The sequence below is a fragment of the Python bivittatus genome, unplaced genomic scaffold (assembly GCF_059951505.1).
Source record: "Python bivittatus isolate LINGU-HERP-01145 unplaced genomic scaffold, Pbiv_v1 ctg000590_np1212, whole genome shotgun sequence".
Classification (NCBI taxonomy): Eukaryota; Metazoa; Chordata; class Lepidosauria; order Squamata; family Pythonidae; genus Python; species Python bivittatus.
Window position 1 is genome coordinate 27,341,462 of NW_028277086.1, and position 20,564 is coordinate 27,362,025.

The 20,564-nt window shown below is 38.9% G+C and overlaps 1 protein-coding gene across 1 annotated transcript; it reads right to left on the reverse strand.

The window, feature by feature from the left end:
- Positions 1-368: 368 nt before the first annotated feature.
- On the reverse strand, positions 369-20,128 carry E2F5 (E2F transcription factor 5). Its single transcript, XM_088149156.1, has 9 exons — positions 19,792-20,128; positions 14,191-14,300; positions 11,912-12,073; positions 11,310-11,353; positions 10,766-10,830; positions 7,357-7,615; positions 5,348-5,536; positions 3,950-3,994; positions 369-584 (listed from the first exon to the last, which is right to left on the reverse strand). Exons 1-9 carry the CDS (start codon positions 19,972-19,974, stop codon positions 475-477), a joined length of 1,167 nt encoding a protein of 388 aa, XP_088005282.1. The 5' UTR covers positions 19,975-20,128; the 3' UTR covers positions 369-474.
- Between the last annotated feature and the right edge of the window lie 436 nt (positions 20,129-20,564).

Consider the following 20,564-nt stretch of genomic DNA (forward strand, 5'->3'; position numbering starts at 1 on the left):
ACAAGAAGACATTTAAAGTGCTAATAAAGAAGGCACTCCACAGAATGTTTTTTGGGTTCACCCCAGGGAGTGGGGAGAGAACATAACCTAAGAAACTGTCCTTTATTTTACAATTGGCAGTGGAAGGTTGAAACATATGGCCAAAATTTTGGAATTATTGTAGGGAGTTCCTAAGGGACCAGATTTGCTAGCTCTAGTGGAAGCAGGGAAGGAGAATTATGAATTCTGCTTCCTAAAAAAACAATGAGGAGAATTAGGCCTGTAAGTAAGATACTCTATCATTTCTTTGAGTATCAATTGTGCATTTCATTAAGTTTAAAAAATGGTCACAATAACAAACTAAAAGAAAAATTCATGCCCAGCATTGGTCAATTATGGAAGTTTTGCATTCATTATTTTAAATACTTGATTACAAAATTGCTTCTACAGTATTACATAGTTAGAGGTAGATGAGGAAATCTGGTTGCATCAAATCTAATAGTTCAAGATCTGAACATCGAAGAGATCACAGACTCCTTCATTATCATCCAAGTTGAAGCTGTAGTCATCTCCAGGTGTTGGAGACAGCCGTAACAGAGGGAAAACTGTAAGAACAGTACCTTAAATTATGCATAGTTAATATTGTTCAAGCACAGTGAGCATCATTATATTGATTCACTAATATGTATGATCACAACTAGATTATTCTCCTCCTTCTGATCCCAGCACCACTGATACCACATACTTCCATTATCTAGTCCAAGGTTTTGAAATACAAACATCTCTCTCCGGTTCTAGAATTTGGAAGATCCTATTCTACTAGCTACTGGAATACTTATATAATCCTTATCTTGTAGATTTGCCTTTCTATCAAGCTAATATATTTAGAAGCAGAGTTCACAGACTTGACTGAATTTGAAAACCTAGTTAACACAAAATTCAGAGAAATTGCCTTATTTATAAACAGTTGGTGAGATATGACTTGGAAACCGAACAAGTTAAAGACAGTATGATTAAATGGATGCAGAATGTAGATATAATAATTGATAAGCAATAATGGGAATGTCAGTGGAAGAAAAACATTAAATTCACATGTAATATTATACTTAAAACTGATATAAGATGTTTACCACTGATATATTATTCTAATATCAATTGCTTTATTTTTCCTTCTTGCTTCCTTTTTCCTTTTTGTATGTCTTTTTCTTTTCATTTTCTTAAAAATTTCAATAAAAATATATATTTTTAAAAAGAAGCATAGTTCACAAATTCTCTGTGATGAACAAATGCTACGATTGAATACTGTATCAATTCTAATTTTTTAAGCTTAGGTTTGTTCTGTAGCCCAGACAAATCAAATGATTCATAAGAGCAAATAAATACCTTCACAGTGCAGTTTAGTACTACCAAGCATCTAGTTAAAATGGACATGCTAAAACAACTGCCTATATTATCTACAGGCAGAATTTAAAGAACAAATAAAAAGTAAAGGATGAGGCTGAAGTGATTCCTGGCTCATGGATCCATAGCATGAATAAGGGATTGAAGGTATGTGCAGCAAAAAAAGTTTGGGCAGAGCTCCAAGGCTTATTCCTCTGCGACTTTGGGAGTTTGAGATACTTCATAGTAACCTCCAACCAAAAGCTTCATTCTGTGCAAGGCACTCCTCACATAAAGCACTCATAGGTAATACATAGCATTAAGAAACTCTTGGGTTTCTATCTTTACGTAAATTCTGACCTGTATCATTTCAAAATGTTTAAATGTGGTTTTTATACATAATCTTTGAATGGGGTTTGGACATATTTACAGTATAAATGGTTTGTCTTTGTTTTGCTTGTTGTTGTTTTTTTAAACTCCAGATGCAGAATGGAAGGCATAGCTTTCAACTGGAAATCTATTTGCATAATAGTATAATGTTGGAAGGAACAGCTGGAGTTTATATAATGGAATTGGGAAACTATTCCTCCCCAATCTGACAATACTCAAGCAATAGAGGAAATATTCCAAGACTTCTTTAAAACAACGCATATTTTCATCCCTGTTGAGCCAATGCATAGCTAGAGGCCAAATTATTTACCAACAGAAAGAGCTGGACTAAATTTATGGGATGTTGGTCTACTATTACTAGATCAAATTATAATTTAAAGTAAAATTGTGATGTTTAAAAAAATAAATCTCTACTCTCTAACATTACACATCGTTGGTAAAGTTTAATATTAATATTCTGATGGCTTGTTAAAATGTAAGATAAAAGGAATTTACACATTAAATAATGTTTACATTTCTTTGCTATAAACAGAATAAACTTGTGACTTAATCAGAATTTCACTTAACAATGAGTGGAAAAATAATGGGAAAAGTAATAAAAATATACACTTTAATATTGAACTGAATTTCATAGCCTCTTTAAGGAAATGCCAGATATTAGTAAATCCCTTACTTTAGTTTCCCTCAGAGTATGGAATTGGTGTTTAAACTTGGACAACATGAGACTTTTGGGATGGATTTTGAACAAATTACTTTAAACTAACAGCTGTTTTCTGTTTTCACCCTTTTCTGAAATAGGGTTTGGTATTTCAATAATATAAAATTGAGTATCTTAATACCTCTGTAATAGTACCATTTCATTTATTAAATTATTCAATTTGAACCACAGGTTTGAATGCAGCAGAATTGTCTATAAATAAGGGGAGACTTTTGTCAGCAGTCGTCTTTTGACCAAGTGAAGTTTTCCTGCTAGATATTAAAGGTCTTTGCCAGATTCTCCTTTCTCCAGCATTTCCCTATGCCCCCCAAACATGTGCTGAAAAGAACTGGAAGACTGCCTTGAAAAGTAGGGACTATAGAGAAAGAAGAAATTGACCAAAATTGCCTGTCCCCTGCTTTCACCAGTAGGGGTATTCTGAGTAAAAGTCAACTAGATGCTTGCTTCAGCAGATTAGAGCTTTCAGTCCAACCTACATGAATGGAATAGCAGAAAGTACTATAGATGGAACATCCTAAGGCCCAGAGTACAATCGGATTTACTTCAAAATAAGCATGCCTGGGATTGTGCTATGAGTTCTGCCCATCTGCAATATTAAAGATAATTTGGAATTTACTGGAAGCATGGATATTTTAAAAACAAACACTAGCTTTCCATTGGTATTCTTTTGTTTGTGTTATTTTGTTCCCACATGCTATGCATGTGCAAGTGGTACCCCATGAACTTCAATGTGGGAGAGAAATCAGAACAAACAAAATGAAATTCTTCATAGGATACAGTTATGGAATGGTATGTTCTGTCAATGCGATGGATAGCTCTCTACCATGGCTACCAGCTTGGCTGGCTTCAAAAAAGGTTGGGCTAATTCATGGAAGTCGTGGGGATCAGTGGCTATTTGCCTTGATGGAAGTGTGACTGCCTCTGAAGGCCATCTGCTGGGAGACTAGTGGACTTCCTTCTGCAGTTGGTTGGCCACTGTGAGAACAGATTGGTGGACTAGATGGGACAGGGATCTGATCCAGCAGGGCACTGCTGATGTTCTGTTTCAAAGGAGATAACCCAAGTCTCCACGAGTCTGACTCCTGTTGGCTTCTAGGCAGGATGGCTATTGATGGCCTTCAACATCAGTGTTTCTGTGACTACCGCTGACAAATATGACTAAGGTTGCCACTGAATTCACAACCTGTTAATGGCCTTCCAAAGGTTGGCTGGACTGTGATTCAGCATAGCTTCTTTTAACCCAGGTGCTTCCTAGGAAATGTCACCATAGCATTGTTTTTAATGGAAGTATTGAAAAGGGTCAGATGCCACTAGTTAGGGGGAAAATTTAGTGCCCAAATCTTTTACACCAATGGATTAAATTATTATTTCTACAATTGCACATCCATCCAAAAATGGAATCATTATGAACTATCACTTGTTCAAACCTATAGAGCAGAGTTTTACATCTTTACATCAAATTTTATAATATAATAAACTTACCATCAGAGGACATCAGTTCATCAATGATATCACTGTTAATTATGCCTGTTGACAAAGGGACATAATGCATAAGCAGAAATGCCAAACTAAAATGCCTAAGCAAAACCAAAACACCTCATTTAACCTCCCACTTCAACTGTAGTGAGAACAACAGTGAAAACATAAAATAGTATGTTGAGTCTCTGACAAATCTAACACACATATTTTACTAAACTAACAAACCTTCAAATCTCCACAAAGCATTTTCCACCCTCAAAAAGATAACCTGCCCCAGCATACTTGATGAGATCAACTTGGCTAATGAACGGAAGAAAGTTACAAGATTGTAATCTATTTTTAGTAAAATAAAGAGGTAATCTGGCTTCATTTACTTAAATCTCTTGGAACTTCCTTTTGGCCTTCTAATACTTCATGTAAGCTATTCTTGGTGAAATGAACACAAAGAGCTGTGTCACACCCAATACTGTGATCTCAAATTACAAGGATCAGAATAAAGAAACCCCAACCACACGGCAGTTATGAGGAGCACATTGGGAGAAACCAAGCCCTTGGCTAACAACCAGAAGCATCAGCTAGGAGACAATCAAAAACTGCTTTAGAACATTTTCATTATAAAGCACACAAGGAATTAGGCAAGTACTTTATGAGTACTATCCTTTTTCAAAAAATGTGGGCAAAACCAATGTGCAAGTAGCATAATTTAAACTTCTTTAATGTCAGTGTTGATTCCAACAAATGAGTGTTAAAATCATTTAGAATATTCTCTTCATGTTACACGCACCTACATACAGGACTAATCTAAAACCGGGAGGTCTCATTCTCAGCCACAACCTTCCTTTTCTCTGTTCTTCCCTTCCAATGATTTATCTATGAAACTTAATTAAAGATTTGGAGAGAAGTGGAAACCATTCATGGTGTTGCTGAAATGACCAGACAAAAAGTTCCTCAGCTTGTTGCTCCACACAGTAAAGGCATCAGCAAGGCAAGGAACATTTGTGTATTCTGTCTGGGACCACTGCAAGATCTGTAAGCCAATCTAGGTAGCTCTGTGGTGTCACAAAGGAAAAGCTGATCCAAAAGGAAAAGTTGATCAAGCAGCTACTGGCAGTAAGAATTGTCCCCCAAATGTATGTGGTTGCACTGTAGATGCAAGAAATTGGCGATATTGTCCTAAGTCTAGCCACCCACCCCCCGAACCTTTGGCTCAATACCATATACAACAGCTACACAACAGCTACAGGGGAAAAGGCTTGACCCCAGAAGTAAAGCCAGTGATAAGACCAAAAAAAAAAAAAAAAAGCTAAGCATTTTTACCAAACAAGAAAAGTGAGATTCATTCTTCAAGTTTTGGATTTCAGGATACTGCCCAATTAACATTAAATGTAATATGATCTTTACCTCCAGGCTCCTCCATCTTTGCTATGTCAAATGTGTTTGACTTTAGAATACTATTGACATCCAGTGGAAGGAAGGAAGGAAGAGTATTTGAGCTAGGTGTGGTCTCAGTTACAAGGCTGTCATATAGTTCAGAATCTGGAATGCTGGCACACAGCGTTTCAGGAGCTGGGCTTCCTTGTAAATTGATGTCTGTAGCAGTGGAAATTTTTCAGGTTAAAATCCAACATGGTAGTTCAGTGCAATAAAGAAACAGAGAGTACAGGTTAACAACACAGCACTCCTGGCTACCAAAATGCCTTTGAAAATCCTATCCCTAGAATCTCAAAATTAAATATGTATATATATATTTTAAAAGGAGAGTGGCTTTATCCCAAGATCTTGTGAAATCCTGCAAGATTTCAACATGCTCATAATATTTCAGTTAGAAACTCTGAAATCTCACAAAATTTGGCATTTTTGCAAGATTTGGAGCATCGTTTAAATTTTCATTTTTTGTAGCCCATGCCACCTCATACAGAGCTGGAACTTGAGAAGATTGCAGTACCAATATTAGCATGAAAGGACACACAATTAAAAGCAGAGGCAAGAAGCAAAATGTTCACACTAGCTAGTACACAAATACATAAAGAAGAAACTAGCTAGCTAATGGCACAATAGATAGTAGCTCAAATATGTAAACTAATTACAATTTCAGTATGAAAGCACTAGTGAAGAACAATATCTTCCAGTCTATTTAACTGCCTCACTGCACAAGGACAAAATGTAAGTTAACATGAATGGGATCCTACAGTTTTAAGGACCCAACAGAGAAGACCTCCAAAATGGATTTTAAATGTTCGGGCAGCAGTTAAGACCAGTGCTTTGAATTGGGTCGGCAAACATAAGCAAAGTCAGTGCATCTAGTACAAAATTGGTGCTAAAATGGCAGACGTCCAACAGCAGCCTTGTCATCCAGATAAATCTATCTTGGATTGATTGTTTGTTGTTTGTTTATTTATTTATTTAATATATTGAATTTGTCACTGCCCATCTCATTGAAATGACTCTGGGTGGTTTATAAAACAGTTAAAATCAATTAAAATTACAACATACAATAATCTTAAATAAATAGAAAATAAATAGTTCCGACGTTAGACATAAAATTGGCAGTCGCTCGGGGAATGTCATCAAGGCGCCAGCCACCCCCAGGTTTGGGTAAGATTGTTGTCACCCCACAAATTAGGTTTAGGCCTGTCTTTAAAGCCTTTTCCATGCAAAATAAATTTCAGAAATCCAGTCTGTAAATAACCACTGCATGAAAAACTAAGACTACTTGCTATTACCATGCATTTATTTTCAGTGTATTTATATGATTAACAAAAAGATGTCTCATGTCTTCAAGGTTTCTGTAGACTTAACCCTGTAACCTTAATTTTGAGCTGCTAAGCATGAACCATTATAGTGATCCATTTAAGAAAAATCCAATAAACAGCATAAAAAAATAAATAAGTAAATATTGATAGATTTAATAGCAATCTTGTATGGGCAGCAGTCATGTTTAGATCACTGCTTCTCAGCTTATTAAGATATGCACAAGCTTTTTGTCTACACAGAGCCTCTGTTGTTTTCTTGATGATGGACAGCAATCAAATCAGATCTGATACTTTGGAGCATGCAGGGAAATGAATGTGCACTTATCTGCAGTACTTTAAAGCAACTGTGTCTTATCTCACAATTGCACAGAATCCTAGGAAAAACACTATCATTTTAAAGAGCTGTAATTAAAAAGTGTTTTCTAATAGTATTAACTTAGTTTTTAGGTTCTCTCTTTAGCAAATATATTAATTTTAGGAGATGACTGTCCTAATCGTATACTTAGATATGACACTGAAATATAGTACAGTAAGCCTAAAAAAATCATACAGGATATAACCAAGTTCCTTGAGAAGGCAGTGCAAAAAAATCCAAATACCAATGGCACTGAGTTTTCTGGGCTAATTCCTGAGAGGGGAAGGAGTTTCTATACCCACCTGTTGGCACATCTGTCACTGGGGTCTGTGGAAGGGATTGCTTCTGATTAGAATCTGATGACTCTTGTAATCTCTGAGTATCTGCATTTGGTTTAGAGGAGGTGAGTGGAACTGCGGATTGTGATAGAGGCTGCAGGAGATCATCTGGTGGAGGTACTGGGAAAACAACTGGCTTGGAGTAACTGGACTCTTTGTTAATGAGCAGTACATGGATAGGTCCCAGATTGCTCTTTAGATTGATCTGGTATTTCTTTTGCCCCTTTAGAGAGAGTGGTAAAGTAAAATAAAAGCTTTACAGTCCTTTATATCAAAACAGAATTAGTAACCAGTAGTCAATCAAAACCGATTCTGTTCAAAATTATAAATGAATGTTTTGCACTGCAAAAGCAGGGAATCAGTTTGCTAATATGCTTTCTTCCCTTAGTTAATAGCTGGTTCCTTTTCAACATGGGATCATCATTTTTATAAAATTATCTCTACATAACATTTATTTATTTAGCAGTTTTAATGGAGTAAAATCATTGCAAACAAGTAAAATGCACAACCCCAAAGGAAAACTCTTCAGTATGCCAGATAATAAAGGCATTGTATATTCACATGTTTAAAATTTGCATAGGAAGGTGAAAAAAGGGATTCTCTGGAAGTGGATGCAGATATTGAATTTACTCTGACTCAGGAACTGCAGCAGGATTCCAGAGCATTTACTGATATTTTAAAAATTCATACTGAGGCAATACCTTAGGTCAACTGAAGGTCACAAACTGATGTGCAACTGAGCATTCAGAAAAGGATTTTTTAAAATGGGAATAGTAGCACTATCATAGTCAAATCCTCCTTAAGATCAGAATAGTACAAGCAATGGTATTCCCTGTGACACTCTATGGAAGTGAAAGTTGGACTTTGAACAAGCAAGATAGGAAGAGTATTGACACTTTTGAACTATGGTGTTGGAGAAGACTCCTGAGAATACTGTGAACAGCCAAGAAAACAAACCAAGGGATCATCAAACAAATCAACCTAGAGTTCTCACTCAAGGCATAAATGATCAGGTTTAAATTATCCTACTTTAGACACATTATGTGAAGACCAGGCTTTCTGAAGTGGGCTCTAATGCTGGGAAAGGTGAAAGGAAAGAGAAGAAGAGGATGACCAGCAGCAAGGTGGATGGACTCAGTTATAATGGCAATGGGTGCTCCATTGGAAGACCTGAAAGACCACGTTAGGGGCAGATTATCACAGAGAAAATCTATGTATGTGACTGCTAAGAGTGGACACTGACTTGATGACACATAATCAATCAATCAATCAAATCCTCCTTACTAATCTACTCTCCAGTCTTTATCAACAAAGATCCATTAGTCTGCATCAGTAGATAATTTTTCAGTGGTTATAAATGTACCATATGCAAAATTTATATATAATAAAAGAAAAGGATAAAGTGGGCACAGCCCACAAACCTTTTTACATGTTAAGTATTAATTATGATGTTAAATAACAGCTTTTAAAGGTTCTAGACAACAAAACTAACAAAATGAGATTTACTAAGGTTTTTACTTAGAGTTGAAGTTAAAAGTAAGGGTTTTATTTCCAACCAGACTAACCAATAGCAATTACCATTCTGAATCTGTCCTCCTTTTAAATGTAGAGAGTACTTGGATGAATAAAGAATGGGTATGAGAGAGATTCATGAGAAATAAAATGCACTTCCCCATCTCTCCTCTATTTGCAGCTACATAATAACCAAGACAAAATAGAGAGGAGACCAAAAAACAACAACAACCCCAACCTACATTCAGAAAACAGAATATTCACACAAACAATCCATTCTACTCCTTCAAGACCTCTTTTGAAAGAAAAGCTAGAAAATGCCTGGCAGAAATTCTTACACGAAGTTAGAGAAGAAATATGTTGTGCATATTCTCTGCATCAGAATGAGATTGAGTACACCAACTAGGCACTAATAAATAACAAGGCAGGGCAGCTTGGCTTGTCAGCAGTCTTTTTAAAAATCCACAGATGAAACGTCTTGAGGAATAATAAGCTATGCAGTTTTCTGTGTTTAATGCATGGGCATCCACACATCCTACTTTCACCAAAATGACAAAAGTAGCATCATGCCATTGTATCGCAACCCCTGTCCCTTTCAGACATGCATGCAACATCATAATATGCATCCAAAAGGTTGGGCCCTACATTGGGATGGCACAACACTGCTTTCATCAGATAAACCCATTTGACCCCATAGACACCCCTGGTTTACAATTCATGAACTCCTGCTTGGGGGAAAGGTTAAACAAGCTTCCTCTTCTTAAAGTAAATAAGTATACTATATGGAATTATTCTCCATTGTTGCTGACTGCCATATACAGAAAAATAGCTTTAAAATGCAAGAAGGTAGATTCCAATTGAGTGTTAGCAAAAAGGCTCTAACAGTATAAACATTTTGGTAGTGGAGCCAGTTCCCCAAAGAAGTGGTGAATTCTCCTTTGCTAGATGTGTGGGGATGCTTTAATTTGGATTACTGCACTAAGCATGAGCTTGGACATGGCAACCGAAATGGTCCCTTCCAATTGTTAGATTCTATGATCCAAACTTTTTTATTTTGGAGCAGACCCACCAAAATCATGGGCTTAGGTTTGTCATCCCTAACTTGCCCCGTTGATATCAGTAAGTCAGCTTTGCATAAGACAAAGTTTGGATCCAATCCATTAGCAATTTCCCCTTGTACCTATAAGTAAAACTTAGGCAATTGAAAAAGTTAATCAGAAAATTATTATCTAGGTAGTGCTAATCTGAGGGTAAGATAAAATAATGCACTTTCCATCTGTAGTTTGGAAGTCATTCCTAATTATAATATGGGACTCTGAATACTAGATATACGCTACTTCCAGCCATTGCAAACCATAACTTCTAGTTGATCGATTTGTGAACATTAAACAGGTCAGAAGTACTGTGAATTCTGTGGCTAATCACAGAAGAAGCCACCAGCTAAACCTATGGCTCTAGAAGTGTAATGATGTGCCATTTTAACATTTTATACTTAAGTGCAACATGTGAATGCAGTCACTCATATATGACTTCTTCAGCAGCATACAAGCTTCAAACTGAAGTTGGTTAATAATGAAAGACAAATATTATCCTAGTGGAATTATACATCATCACCACTACCACATCACCAAGCTGCAGTTTAAATAACCCTTACATCAGTATCAATAATTTAGGTAGATAACTGAATTACTGAACACTGCATTTTTTAAAACAATTTCTGAGAATCATGAATAGTATTAAACTTTACAAAACTGTTACAAAAACAGATATATTTTTCAAGTTACTAAACACATTGCTCAATGAATGTTCAGTAAATTCTCTAGTTCCCCCAAATCAGATCAAAACAGTTATTTCCACATACCACATGAGGTACAGGAACTTCTAACTGTGTACCAGAAGGTGCTTGAATTGCTAGTAGTGTATCTCCTGTTTATGAAGGAACAGTCAGATATTATTTGAATGCATTTGTTCATATTTTTAGATGAATTCTTTCAGTTCAATCTCAATTCAGTCTGAAACTCCATGTTTTAATGCACACAGCAAATAACATATAACATACCTAATAAAATACATGGCAACAGTCAACACTGTTAGTTCATAAACACAAAGTCATGCTTTAATGACAAGAAAGTCTTATTTAATTCTAAATTGGCTATTTTATCTTCTGTCCCATATGGGTGCTGTTTCCTTCTGCTCTGATTTTTAGACAGAAATCCCACTGTGCTAGTACACTGCACTGTGAATAGCAGATATAAGTCATTAGTTAAAAAGCTCCTGAGGATTTCATGGGGGTAAGATCTCTGAAAAACAATTAGTATATGTTTAAATTAACACTAACTTCACAGCCTGTGTGCCCCATGTAGGAAACATAATTTACAAGTAGACTTAATCTTTTCTCAGCTTACCATTGAAGCAGTCACAAATGTCTTCATGAGTGATGTATGAAAAAGTGGGTCTTGTCAAGGAATTGTTCAAGATAAATTGATTATACAAGTATAGCTGGTGAGATTTTCAAAGAAGTATTTTAAAAAAGTAGTTCTCGCCAAATATTTTGTGTACCATTCACCACCCATGAGTGAAATTGTATCATTCAAAAATAATGAAACAGCTTCTTTCATTTTAGATGTGACCTTGAGAGAGAGCCATCAGACTGGAAGCATGACTTTAAGTCTCAAGGAAATGTGCCACTGTGTAGTGTTATAATCTAGAGATTTTTTTTTCCTGCCAACCATTCAAATTCAGTACAGTGCCCAATGTCATACAGGCCCCTCTAGACCAACATAACACTGGGGGGCGGGCAATGAGTGTGTAATTAATATACAGGCAATTCAACAGGAACACAAATCTAATTGTACAGTGGGACTTCCTATTCCTGTGTCCTGCCCCAATTCCATCTCTAGTCTGGAAGGTTTCTTAACCCTCTAGAATCAATATTAAAGGTGTAGAAGGGACCCAAGGGAAGGCTTATCCTATTCTAAAAATTATAGCACATACTGTCAAAGGATATCATTTATTGGTGGAATCTTCCTTAACATTTTTGATACTTTGTTGTAACCACAGTTTCTGCTGATCCAGCTCCTTTTCTTTTATTTCTAGATCTTCGATTTCTGCTTCAAGGTATCTCAGTCTCTCAATGACTTCCTTTGTATTACAACCAGCCCCTACACCTCTGAAAGCAAAAAATTAATGATATTATGAAGTCACAAGTAGACAAAATTAGTTAAGGGGAAAAAATCAGCAGGTTTTCACAGTCTTTTAAGCTGTGTTCATCTATTTCTGAAGGTGACAAAAGTTTTGCCAGTTTTCCCTTCTAGCCCAAGTGACAGAAAGAATGGTAAAACAATGTCTTCTTTCTTTCTTTCTTTTTCAACTGGTACACTGATGACATGCCAGGTAGAAATAGGTCAGATACAAGAGAGAGTCAACAGAAGGGGGTTCATACAAAAGGTCCATCATGGAAACCATGTGTCCTCAAAGACCCACCCTGGAAAGGAAAGTGATTGGTGCTTACTTTCCTGGCTAAAGACTCAGACAAATGCACCAATCATGGACTAGTAACTGCTGTCTGGATTGAACACCTTGCCAGCATTGTTGTCAAAGCTGAAGAATGATTGAAATACAGGTAGTCCTTGCTTAATAACGGTAATTGGGACCAGAATTTCCATAGCTAAGCAATGAAGTCATAAAGCACGATGTCACGTGACTGCATCACTTAGTGACGGCAATCCCAGCAGTCCCTGTTGCCTTCATTAGGTGAGGATCGCAAGTTGTTAAGCAAGGACCTCCTTGGAACTTCTTGCTGGCTTCCAATAAGCAAAATCGATGGGGAAGTCAGGTCCCAGTTGGCTCATAAGCAGGCCAGCGGGTGGGTAAAGTAGCTGCTGCAGGGTGGCGTGAACACGGCAGGCCATGGGTGGCTGTTGCCAGGTGGGTGAGGGTGCACAGGCGGTTGCTGCAGGTGTATGCATCCTACAAGTATGATTCCTGGGATCTTGTACTCTGTAGCTGGGCTCCTCAGGAGAAAAAGCCATGGGAGTGCAAGCAACTTACAGGAGTGACTTGCGACCTTCCCTGTTGGCTTTGTCACAGCTTCCTCATTGACTTTGCTTGTGGGAAACAGGCAGGGAAGGTCACGGGATTCTGCGATCTTCGTAAGCACCCAGATTGTGATCACATGACCATGGGGGTGCTGGGACAGCTGGAATTTTGAGGACCAGTTGCTGAACGAGTGGTCATTAACCAAGGACTATTTGTAAGGGCAGAAATGTCTTAAACTGGCTTCATTTTCAGCTGGTTTTAGCATGGGAGACAAAGAGCTTAACACTGTTACAGAGAAGACCCCTTAATGTAAAAATATTAAGTTTCATTCTAAGGAAGAAAAAAATAGTTTTTGAAAGAGACTGTTTATTTTCTTATATCATGGCCTGAGCATGTGCCCTAAAACTGCAAAATTTCTATTACCTGATCCCTAGTAATCAGGAAAAGAGTTGTAGTTCAGTAGTAGATACCTGATCTACATTCAAGAATTGCCAACCTGATCCTTAACATCTCCAACCAGGCCTATAAAAGACTCTTACCATCATCTCAGAGACATGGAAAGGCAGTTCTGTACATTTTTATGGGCACTGGTAAAAAACATATTTCCTATTTCTGCTGAAGTTTCCTACAATCTGAAGTATAATGTCTGCTGAAAATACAGAAATTGGTAATCACTGGTACATATTATCATCAAGGACTGAATAGTAAGGTCTAGCAGAAATGCCTATTTAATGTGCTATGCTGGCAACCAATTTGCACTGTGGAAAGGTGAAACAGGGCATCCTCCGTATCATTTATAGATTCTTTCCTTGTTTACTTATGGTGGATGCCCAGCCTTGTAAATTTTAAAATCAGCTGAAGCCCATACTGGTTCATTAGGACTTTGGTTAATTTGCGTTGCTGGGCCTTCTATCCTGATTGGTCAGTGTTATGCCTTTTTTACACATTGTGATGGCTTTCAATAACTTGATTACAAAATAAGGTAAAAAAATTCTATTGTAAACTGTTTAAACTGCTTGAGTTTGTTTATTAAAAAAAACAGCTTAGAAGTGTCCTAATAAATAACATATAATTTTATTTAAATTATATAAAATTTAAATAAAAATAAAATAAAAAAATAAAATTTATATAAAAATAAAATAAACAGAAATTCCTCCAAAAGTCCTAAATTCATCACCACGGTGGAAGAACTATACCTTTCTAATGTTCAGTGTGTATATAAAAGTATACATAAATTGCTTCTCTTACTTCCACTGGATGCTATTTTTTGACTTTTTTTCAATAAGATCTATCCCCTCCAAAACATTGGTGATGTCATAGATCCGCCTTTTTTGTCGTACAGCCAGTGTATCAGCAGCCTGGGAAGAGAAGGGAGAAAAAAGAACAATACATGGAGATGAAGGGCAAAAGGGGAGGCTCATTAGGCAGCTGCAGTGCATTTGTACAAGCCTCCTAGGGAATATTAATCACAACCTGCCAAGGAGACAGATGCACAATTAGAGGCCTCAGACCACCCTCCCTGCCTGTGAAACAGGGGCAATCCAACAAATGCCTGTACAAGTGACCTCCTGAAAACACGCCTATGGAACTCCCCACATGGAAATGAATTCTTTTGGAGTTAGCCATGCATGAGTCAACTGGGGGAGAGGGAGGGGAAGAGTCAAAAAGATGGTGGGACCCTCTTGAGCAGGACTCAGAAGAATAATCTGTCATTTTCATCCAAGAGGAGTGTTGAAAAAGAGGGGAAAATGGCAAGTCATTTTTGCAAAGATAGGTAGGCTTCATCCCTGACATACTTTTTATGGAAGTGTAATGTTTACTGTGGATTTCCACCTGCTATTTTGTCAAATTTTAAAGGAATATGAACTTCACCAGCTGAATCCCAAATGAGTATTATGTACCTTATGGGCAAAAAAAGGAACCACATAACTCAACTAGGATCAGGGACATTAGAAATATTCTTAGGCACATGGAACCTTATTTCATTCAGAATTGCGTTAAAAGCAATGGCAGAAAGAGAGTAAAGTTCAGTCTGCAAGTAGCAGTCAACGTGATTAGCAATCTAAGATTTGAGCCAGTAATTTTTGTATTGGTGTTGGTCCAATGTAAACCCTCGAAAGATGAGTTTGCCTAAATTTTTTCCTCACTAAAGGGAAAGTAGATTTTACTTTAATACTACTTAATGACTCATTGGGTGAAACATATCTTTTTTGTTCCTTCAATCAATGGTGCAATATTTCTTTTTTTTTTTTTACCAAAATAAATAGTAAAACACATGTTTTAGACTCCAGTAGATTTAATCTGCCTAATACATATAAAATGAGAACCAGTTTGGTGTAGTGGTTAAAGCATCAGTCTAGAAACCGAGAGACTGTGAGTTCTAGTTGTGCATCCACCAGCTGGATGACTTTAAGCCAATCACTTTCTTAACCCCAGGAAGAAGGTAACAGCAAGCCAAAATCTGGCCAAGAAAACTGCAGTCTTGGCAGTTGCCAGAAGTCCACACTGACAGGCAGGCAGGCAGGCATGTACATTTTATATTTATAAACAAAAACATTTTGGCCTAGCCTTATTCTATCCCAGTAAAAATGATAAATTATTGATGGTGTAACCTACAGACACACAGATACACTTTCCACTTAAAACAAGGTACTTGCTTTGTCACTGAGTTTTGTTGCAACTTCATACTGATGAATCAATGCAAACCACATTCCATTACAGTGGTACCTCGGGTCACGAACGCTTCTGTTCACAACCAATTCAGGTCACGAACAGCACCGTTCGCAAAATTTTGCTTCCGTTCGTGAACTCCGCATCGGGTGATGAACAGGATCCGCAGCCATTTTCCCTGCTGACACACGTGGTCGTGGCTTCCTGTAGGGAGGGGGACTCTCCCTCCAAACAATAACCGCCTCCCCACCCGCCTTCCTGTCCCCCACGCCTCAAGCAAGGTTAGCGTTCTCTCTCTTCATACTGTACTGTACTGTACTTTGTGTCATATTTTTGTGGTTTAAAAAAAAAAATACATATGGTTCAGAACGGATTAACTGTATTTACACTGAACCTTATGGGAAAATTGGATTCAGGTCGCGACCAAAATCGGTTGGCGACCAAATTCGTAGGGGTCAGAACGGATTAACCGTATTTACATTGAACCTTATGGGAAAATTTGATTCGGGTCGTGACCAATTTGGGTCGTGACCAGAGTCGCGGAATGAATTAAGTTTGTGACCCGAGGTACCACTGTATTTTGATCCCACCTACACACAATATAACTCTGTAAATCTAAAGACATATGCTTAATCACAAAATTAAAAACTCAACTTCCCATTAGTCCAATTCTATTGCAGCTACAGAAGTCTAAAATGATTTATCCACAGCTTAGCTATATTGTGAAACTAACATTTCTTCAGAACAGTTTTTTCTGACTGGCTATTTTCTAGACATTTGGATTTCATCTCAAATAATCCCAAGGCACCATATCAGGGAAGGCCGCTGCATTCTAAATTTGCCTATTTTAATAGACTCTGACAGATGTTGAATAAAATGAAGTATACTCTTCATGCTGTTGGTAAAAAGGTGCTTATTGGAAATCAGGATGGTTTTTTAATTTGGCAAAAAGGTTGCATAATCTCAATTTAGATATTTAAAATAAAGATACACCTGATACCCGAGGAGGCAGGGAAAGAAGAGTGTGTCCTTGCTCACTTTTAGCACCCAAAAGGTACCTCCAGCAATTATGGCTTCCAAACAGATTGTTCATGACTGAATGTGGCCTTTGAAAATTGATCTCCATCATGCTTAAAATAGGGGTACAGAATTTTGCTCAGCCCAAGGCTTCACCAAGCTTTAGATGCCATGTTGGGAACTGCATTTTAAAAGTGGGTGGGGAGAATTTGGGACAGCAAGATCAGAAGTTGCAAGAGAGTATCTTAAGTTTATGCATGGCTTATGCCCTCCCCCAAGGGACATGACATACTGAGGTGGGGGGGGGGAATGCTTTAGTGTGGCAAGAAATGTAAGTAGGTCTGCACATCTACATTAAAGCTTATTTGGTTATATGTTTGGAAAGCTATCTTGATATTCCTGGTCAAAGACATTCACCTAAACACTGAGACAACTGCTTTCCTATACACTACTCCATACATTTTCAAAATGGCACGCCTACCAAAAATGTATTTTTGTTATGCCAAAGCATAGATTAAGGAAAGTAAACCTCTCAAGTGACACATGAATCCACAACAAACATATTCCCCTTTCAAAAATTACACTGGATTATAAAATCATTTGAGTAGACATACAAAGAAAATGTAGTAAATGTCCATTAATAGACATCACAGGTTACCAAATACCTTTATCCTTTGTTGTGTGATATAACATCCTAATCATTAAATGTATGTGTATGTGTGTGTGTGTACACACACATACACCTATAATTTATATACAGTGATAACAGCTATAAACAGCAGTAACAGATGCAGAAATAAATCCCATGAATAGAGCAACTTATTAAATACATTCTTCCATATATTCCAGTTAGGATGAGATTGAAATGTTATAAATTCCTAAAAGCAAAGGATAACAGTTCACTCACATCTAAGCAGATTGCTAGTGCATGTTATCTAACCAGATATACTTTTAACTGGAAAGAAAATAGAACCTTCATGTGATAAGGTACATCCAGTGCACATCATGTGTTCACCCAGTCAAAATATTCTTCCCGTGGCAGAATGGATACATACATCCCCTGTTCTCCTTAATTTAGTACATGACAGGACTATTCCTTGTGTAGAGTGGTACATGGGTTAATCTTCTCCCACCTCTGTTGATTTCACTCGAGTCAGGTTTAAGTTCACTTACACTGAAATCACTAGATCTAAATCATATGTTATTTGCCTAATTGAAAATTTGATCTGGGGTTCAACTTACTTGTTTTACATCATGTGTAAACTGGGAAGCAAGGCTAACACATATGGGTATCATGTAAAGAGGATCTACCACTAGCTAAGGGTCTAGACTTACGATTACGGCTTTAAAAAAGGGCAGGGCTTATATGAAAATTCATTTATTTTTATTTATATTTCAAATATGTCACCGCCCATCGCACTACAGAGTGATTCAGTTTACAGCAAAAACAGAATAAACATTAATTAAAATAGATAAATATTAATTAATTAAAATATACAATAACAAACTTCCTATGTAATACTTCCAAGAGGCTGATGTTAATTAGGTGTTAATAAACTCAGGGACTGTCTTCAAGGTGCCAGCCATCCCCAGAGTCAGTTGTATCTCTTCTTGCCCCACACAAGTTGGCAGAGCCAAGTCTTCAATTCCCTCCAGAAAATTGGGAGGGTACGGGCCCGCCTCACCTCTGGGCAGACAGTTTCCATAGGGCGAGGGCAATGGCAGAGAAGGCTCTCCTCCTAGGACCCACCAGTCGACATTCTCTCACCAATGGGATCCGCAACATGCCTTCTCTGCCAGACCGAGTGGGAGGGGTCGATGTAAAACTGGGACAGGAGGGGCAGTGATCTTTCTATTGTTACTGTAAGATGCCTATTTGAGGAAACTATATTGCAGTTTCCATCGGTACTTCAATTCAAAATGGTGAGGAATGATGTCAGTTTTCAGCAATCCTGATAAAAAAGCAGCTGGTGGGGGCCAGAAGTTGCTCATTCCTGCCATAGACAGAATGTGATCAAGATTTTACTAAGCTGAGTATCAATGCCAGTTGAACACCTCCTGAAAGTAATTTCACTCCTTAACACAAGGTAGAGAAATCTACTTTGCCAAGTAGAACAGGATAATCTTAACTTGAAAATAAGTTCTACCGCATTCACTGGAACTTGCTTCTTGATAAAGCCACAAATGGAGGCGAATACGTGTAGCTCAGGGTTGAGCTGTGGAATCCTTGGGGTTCTCTGAGCTTGGTTCTTTTCTTGCAAACGTTTCATTACCCGGCTAGGTAACATCTAGCCGGGTAATGAAACGTTTGCAAGAAAAGAACCAAACTCAGAGAACTCCAAGGATTCCACAAAGCCACAGATGTTTAGGCCACAGTCCTACCTGCAGGCTTTCTCAGGAACAAAGGAACATTCATTATTCCACTGCTTACCCAGGGAGACATTAACAGTATAGCAACACATCTCTTACCATTTTTATCTTGAACACGGACACAAGAGTTTTTAGGAGTGTGGCATTAGCATCTTAATTCACCAGACACGAGAATGGAGAAGGTTGATTTATAGCCCTGGAGAAAGGCCCAAATTTAAATCTCTGCTCAGCCTACTAAAAAGTATTACATGACATTTGGCCAGAAACTTTATCGCAGGCTAACCAACCTCTCAGGTTTGTTTGCATAAGTAAGAAAGGATTAAGGAAAGGAGGGACTAGGAGAAATTGAGCTCTTGGGGGGAGAAAAGGGTGGCTTTGCTCCAAAGATGCATTAACAAAATCGCTTTGAAACGGAAATAAGATGGGACCGCATGTTAATACAGGTGTAAATCAGGGAGCCTTCGACCCGACCCGACCCGACCCAACCCGCTTTAGGAGGCTGTTTGAAAGATAAAATGGGGATGATGGAGAAGAGCGGCCAAGAACGCCTGCTTGAACACCATGCATTTGGGGAAACGGGCTGTGGTAACGCGCTTGCTTGCTTTTTTTAAAAGAACCTTTGTTGCTAAGAGGGAAGGGGGAACGGGCAGGTTTTGGAAACACATGAGCCCCCCCCCCCTTATGTCGCGCTCCTCTTTTCCCCTGCAGGAATAAAGCTTCGGTAGGGAGGCTCCCCCGCTGACCTCTCAGCCCACCTTGTTCCCCCTTCCAGCCCCGCCGCCCTCCGCTCACCGCCTTCAGGTCGAGCACACCGTCCTTGGCTTCCTGCAGCAGCGACACGAACTTGGTGGTGAGCAGCCCCAGGCTCTTCTCGTGCCGGCTGCTGCTGCTGCTGCCGCCGCCGCCGGAGCCCCCGCTGCCGTCAAGGCTCCCGCCGCTGCTAGAAACCGCCTCGGCCAGCGCCGCCGCGGCCATGCTGCATCGCCCCAGCCTCCTCGGCCAGTGGGGTTTCCCCGGCAGCGGCGGCCCCACGTGGCCCTCGCGGACGGCCTCCCCTCCTCCCCGGCCGCCAGCAAGCGCGACTGGCCCTGAATGGAGCAGCTCCGGGCCTCCCTGCCTGCTCGCTGGGGGTGGGGGGAGGAAGTGACGCTGCCTCTCAGTTGCTGGGAGACAAAGTTTTGTGTAGGGAAGAGAAGAAAGGGGTGGTTTGTTTCTGAGGAGGAAGCATTTGCAACCCTCTCCCCCCCCGCCCCGCCTTCCAGCTTAGCAAGCGACCCAAAGGCCGGCGGGTCTCCCCTCCCACCTGTGTTAAGATGAAGCTTTCTCCAGCTGGCAACGCTCCAACTACAACTCCCATCATCGTAGCTGAACAGCTGGGACCTATAGTTCTGGGCCTGCCTTGAAGGAGACTCGTTTTACGGTCCAGAAATAAATGTTTTTATAAGATGACTGACGGGTGCCCAGACGTGCGCTCCTTACAGGCTTGAGCAAAACTCCCGCCCTCGCAGAGGATGGCCCTTAAGCCATTGCATTCTGGCGAAAACGTGACTGCTCGGGTTTGTATT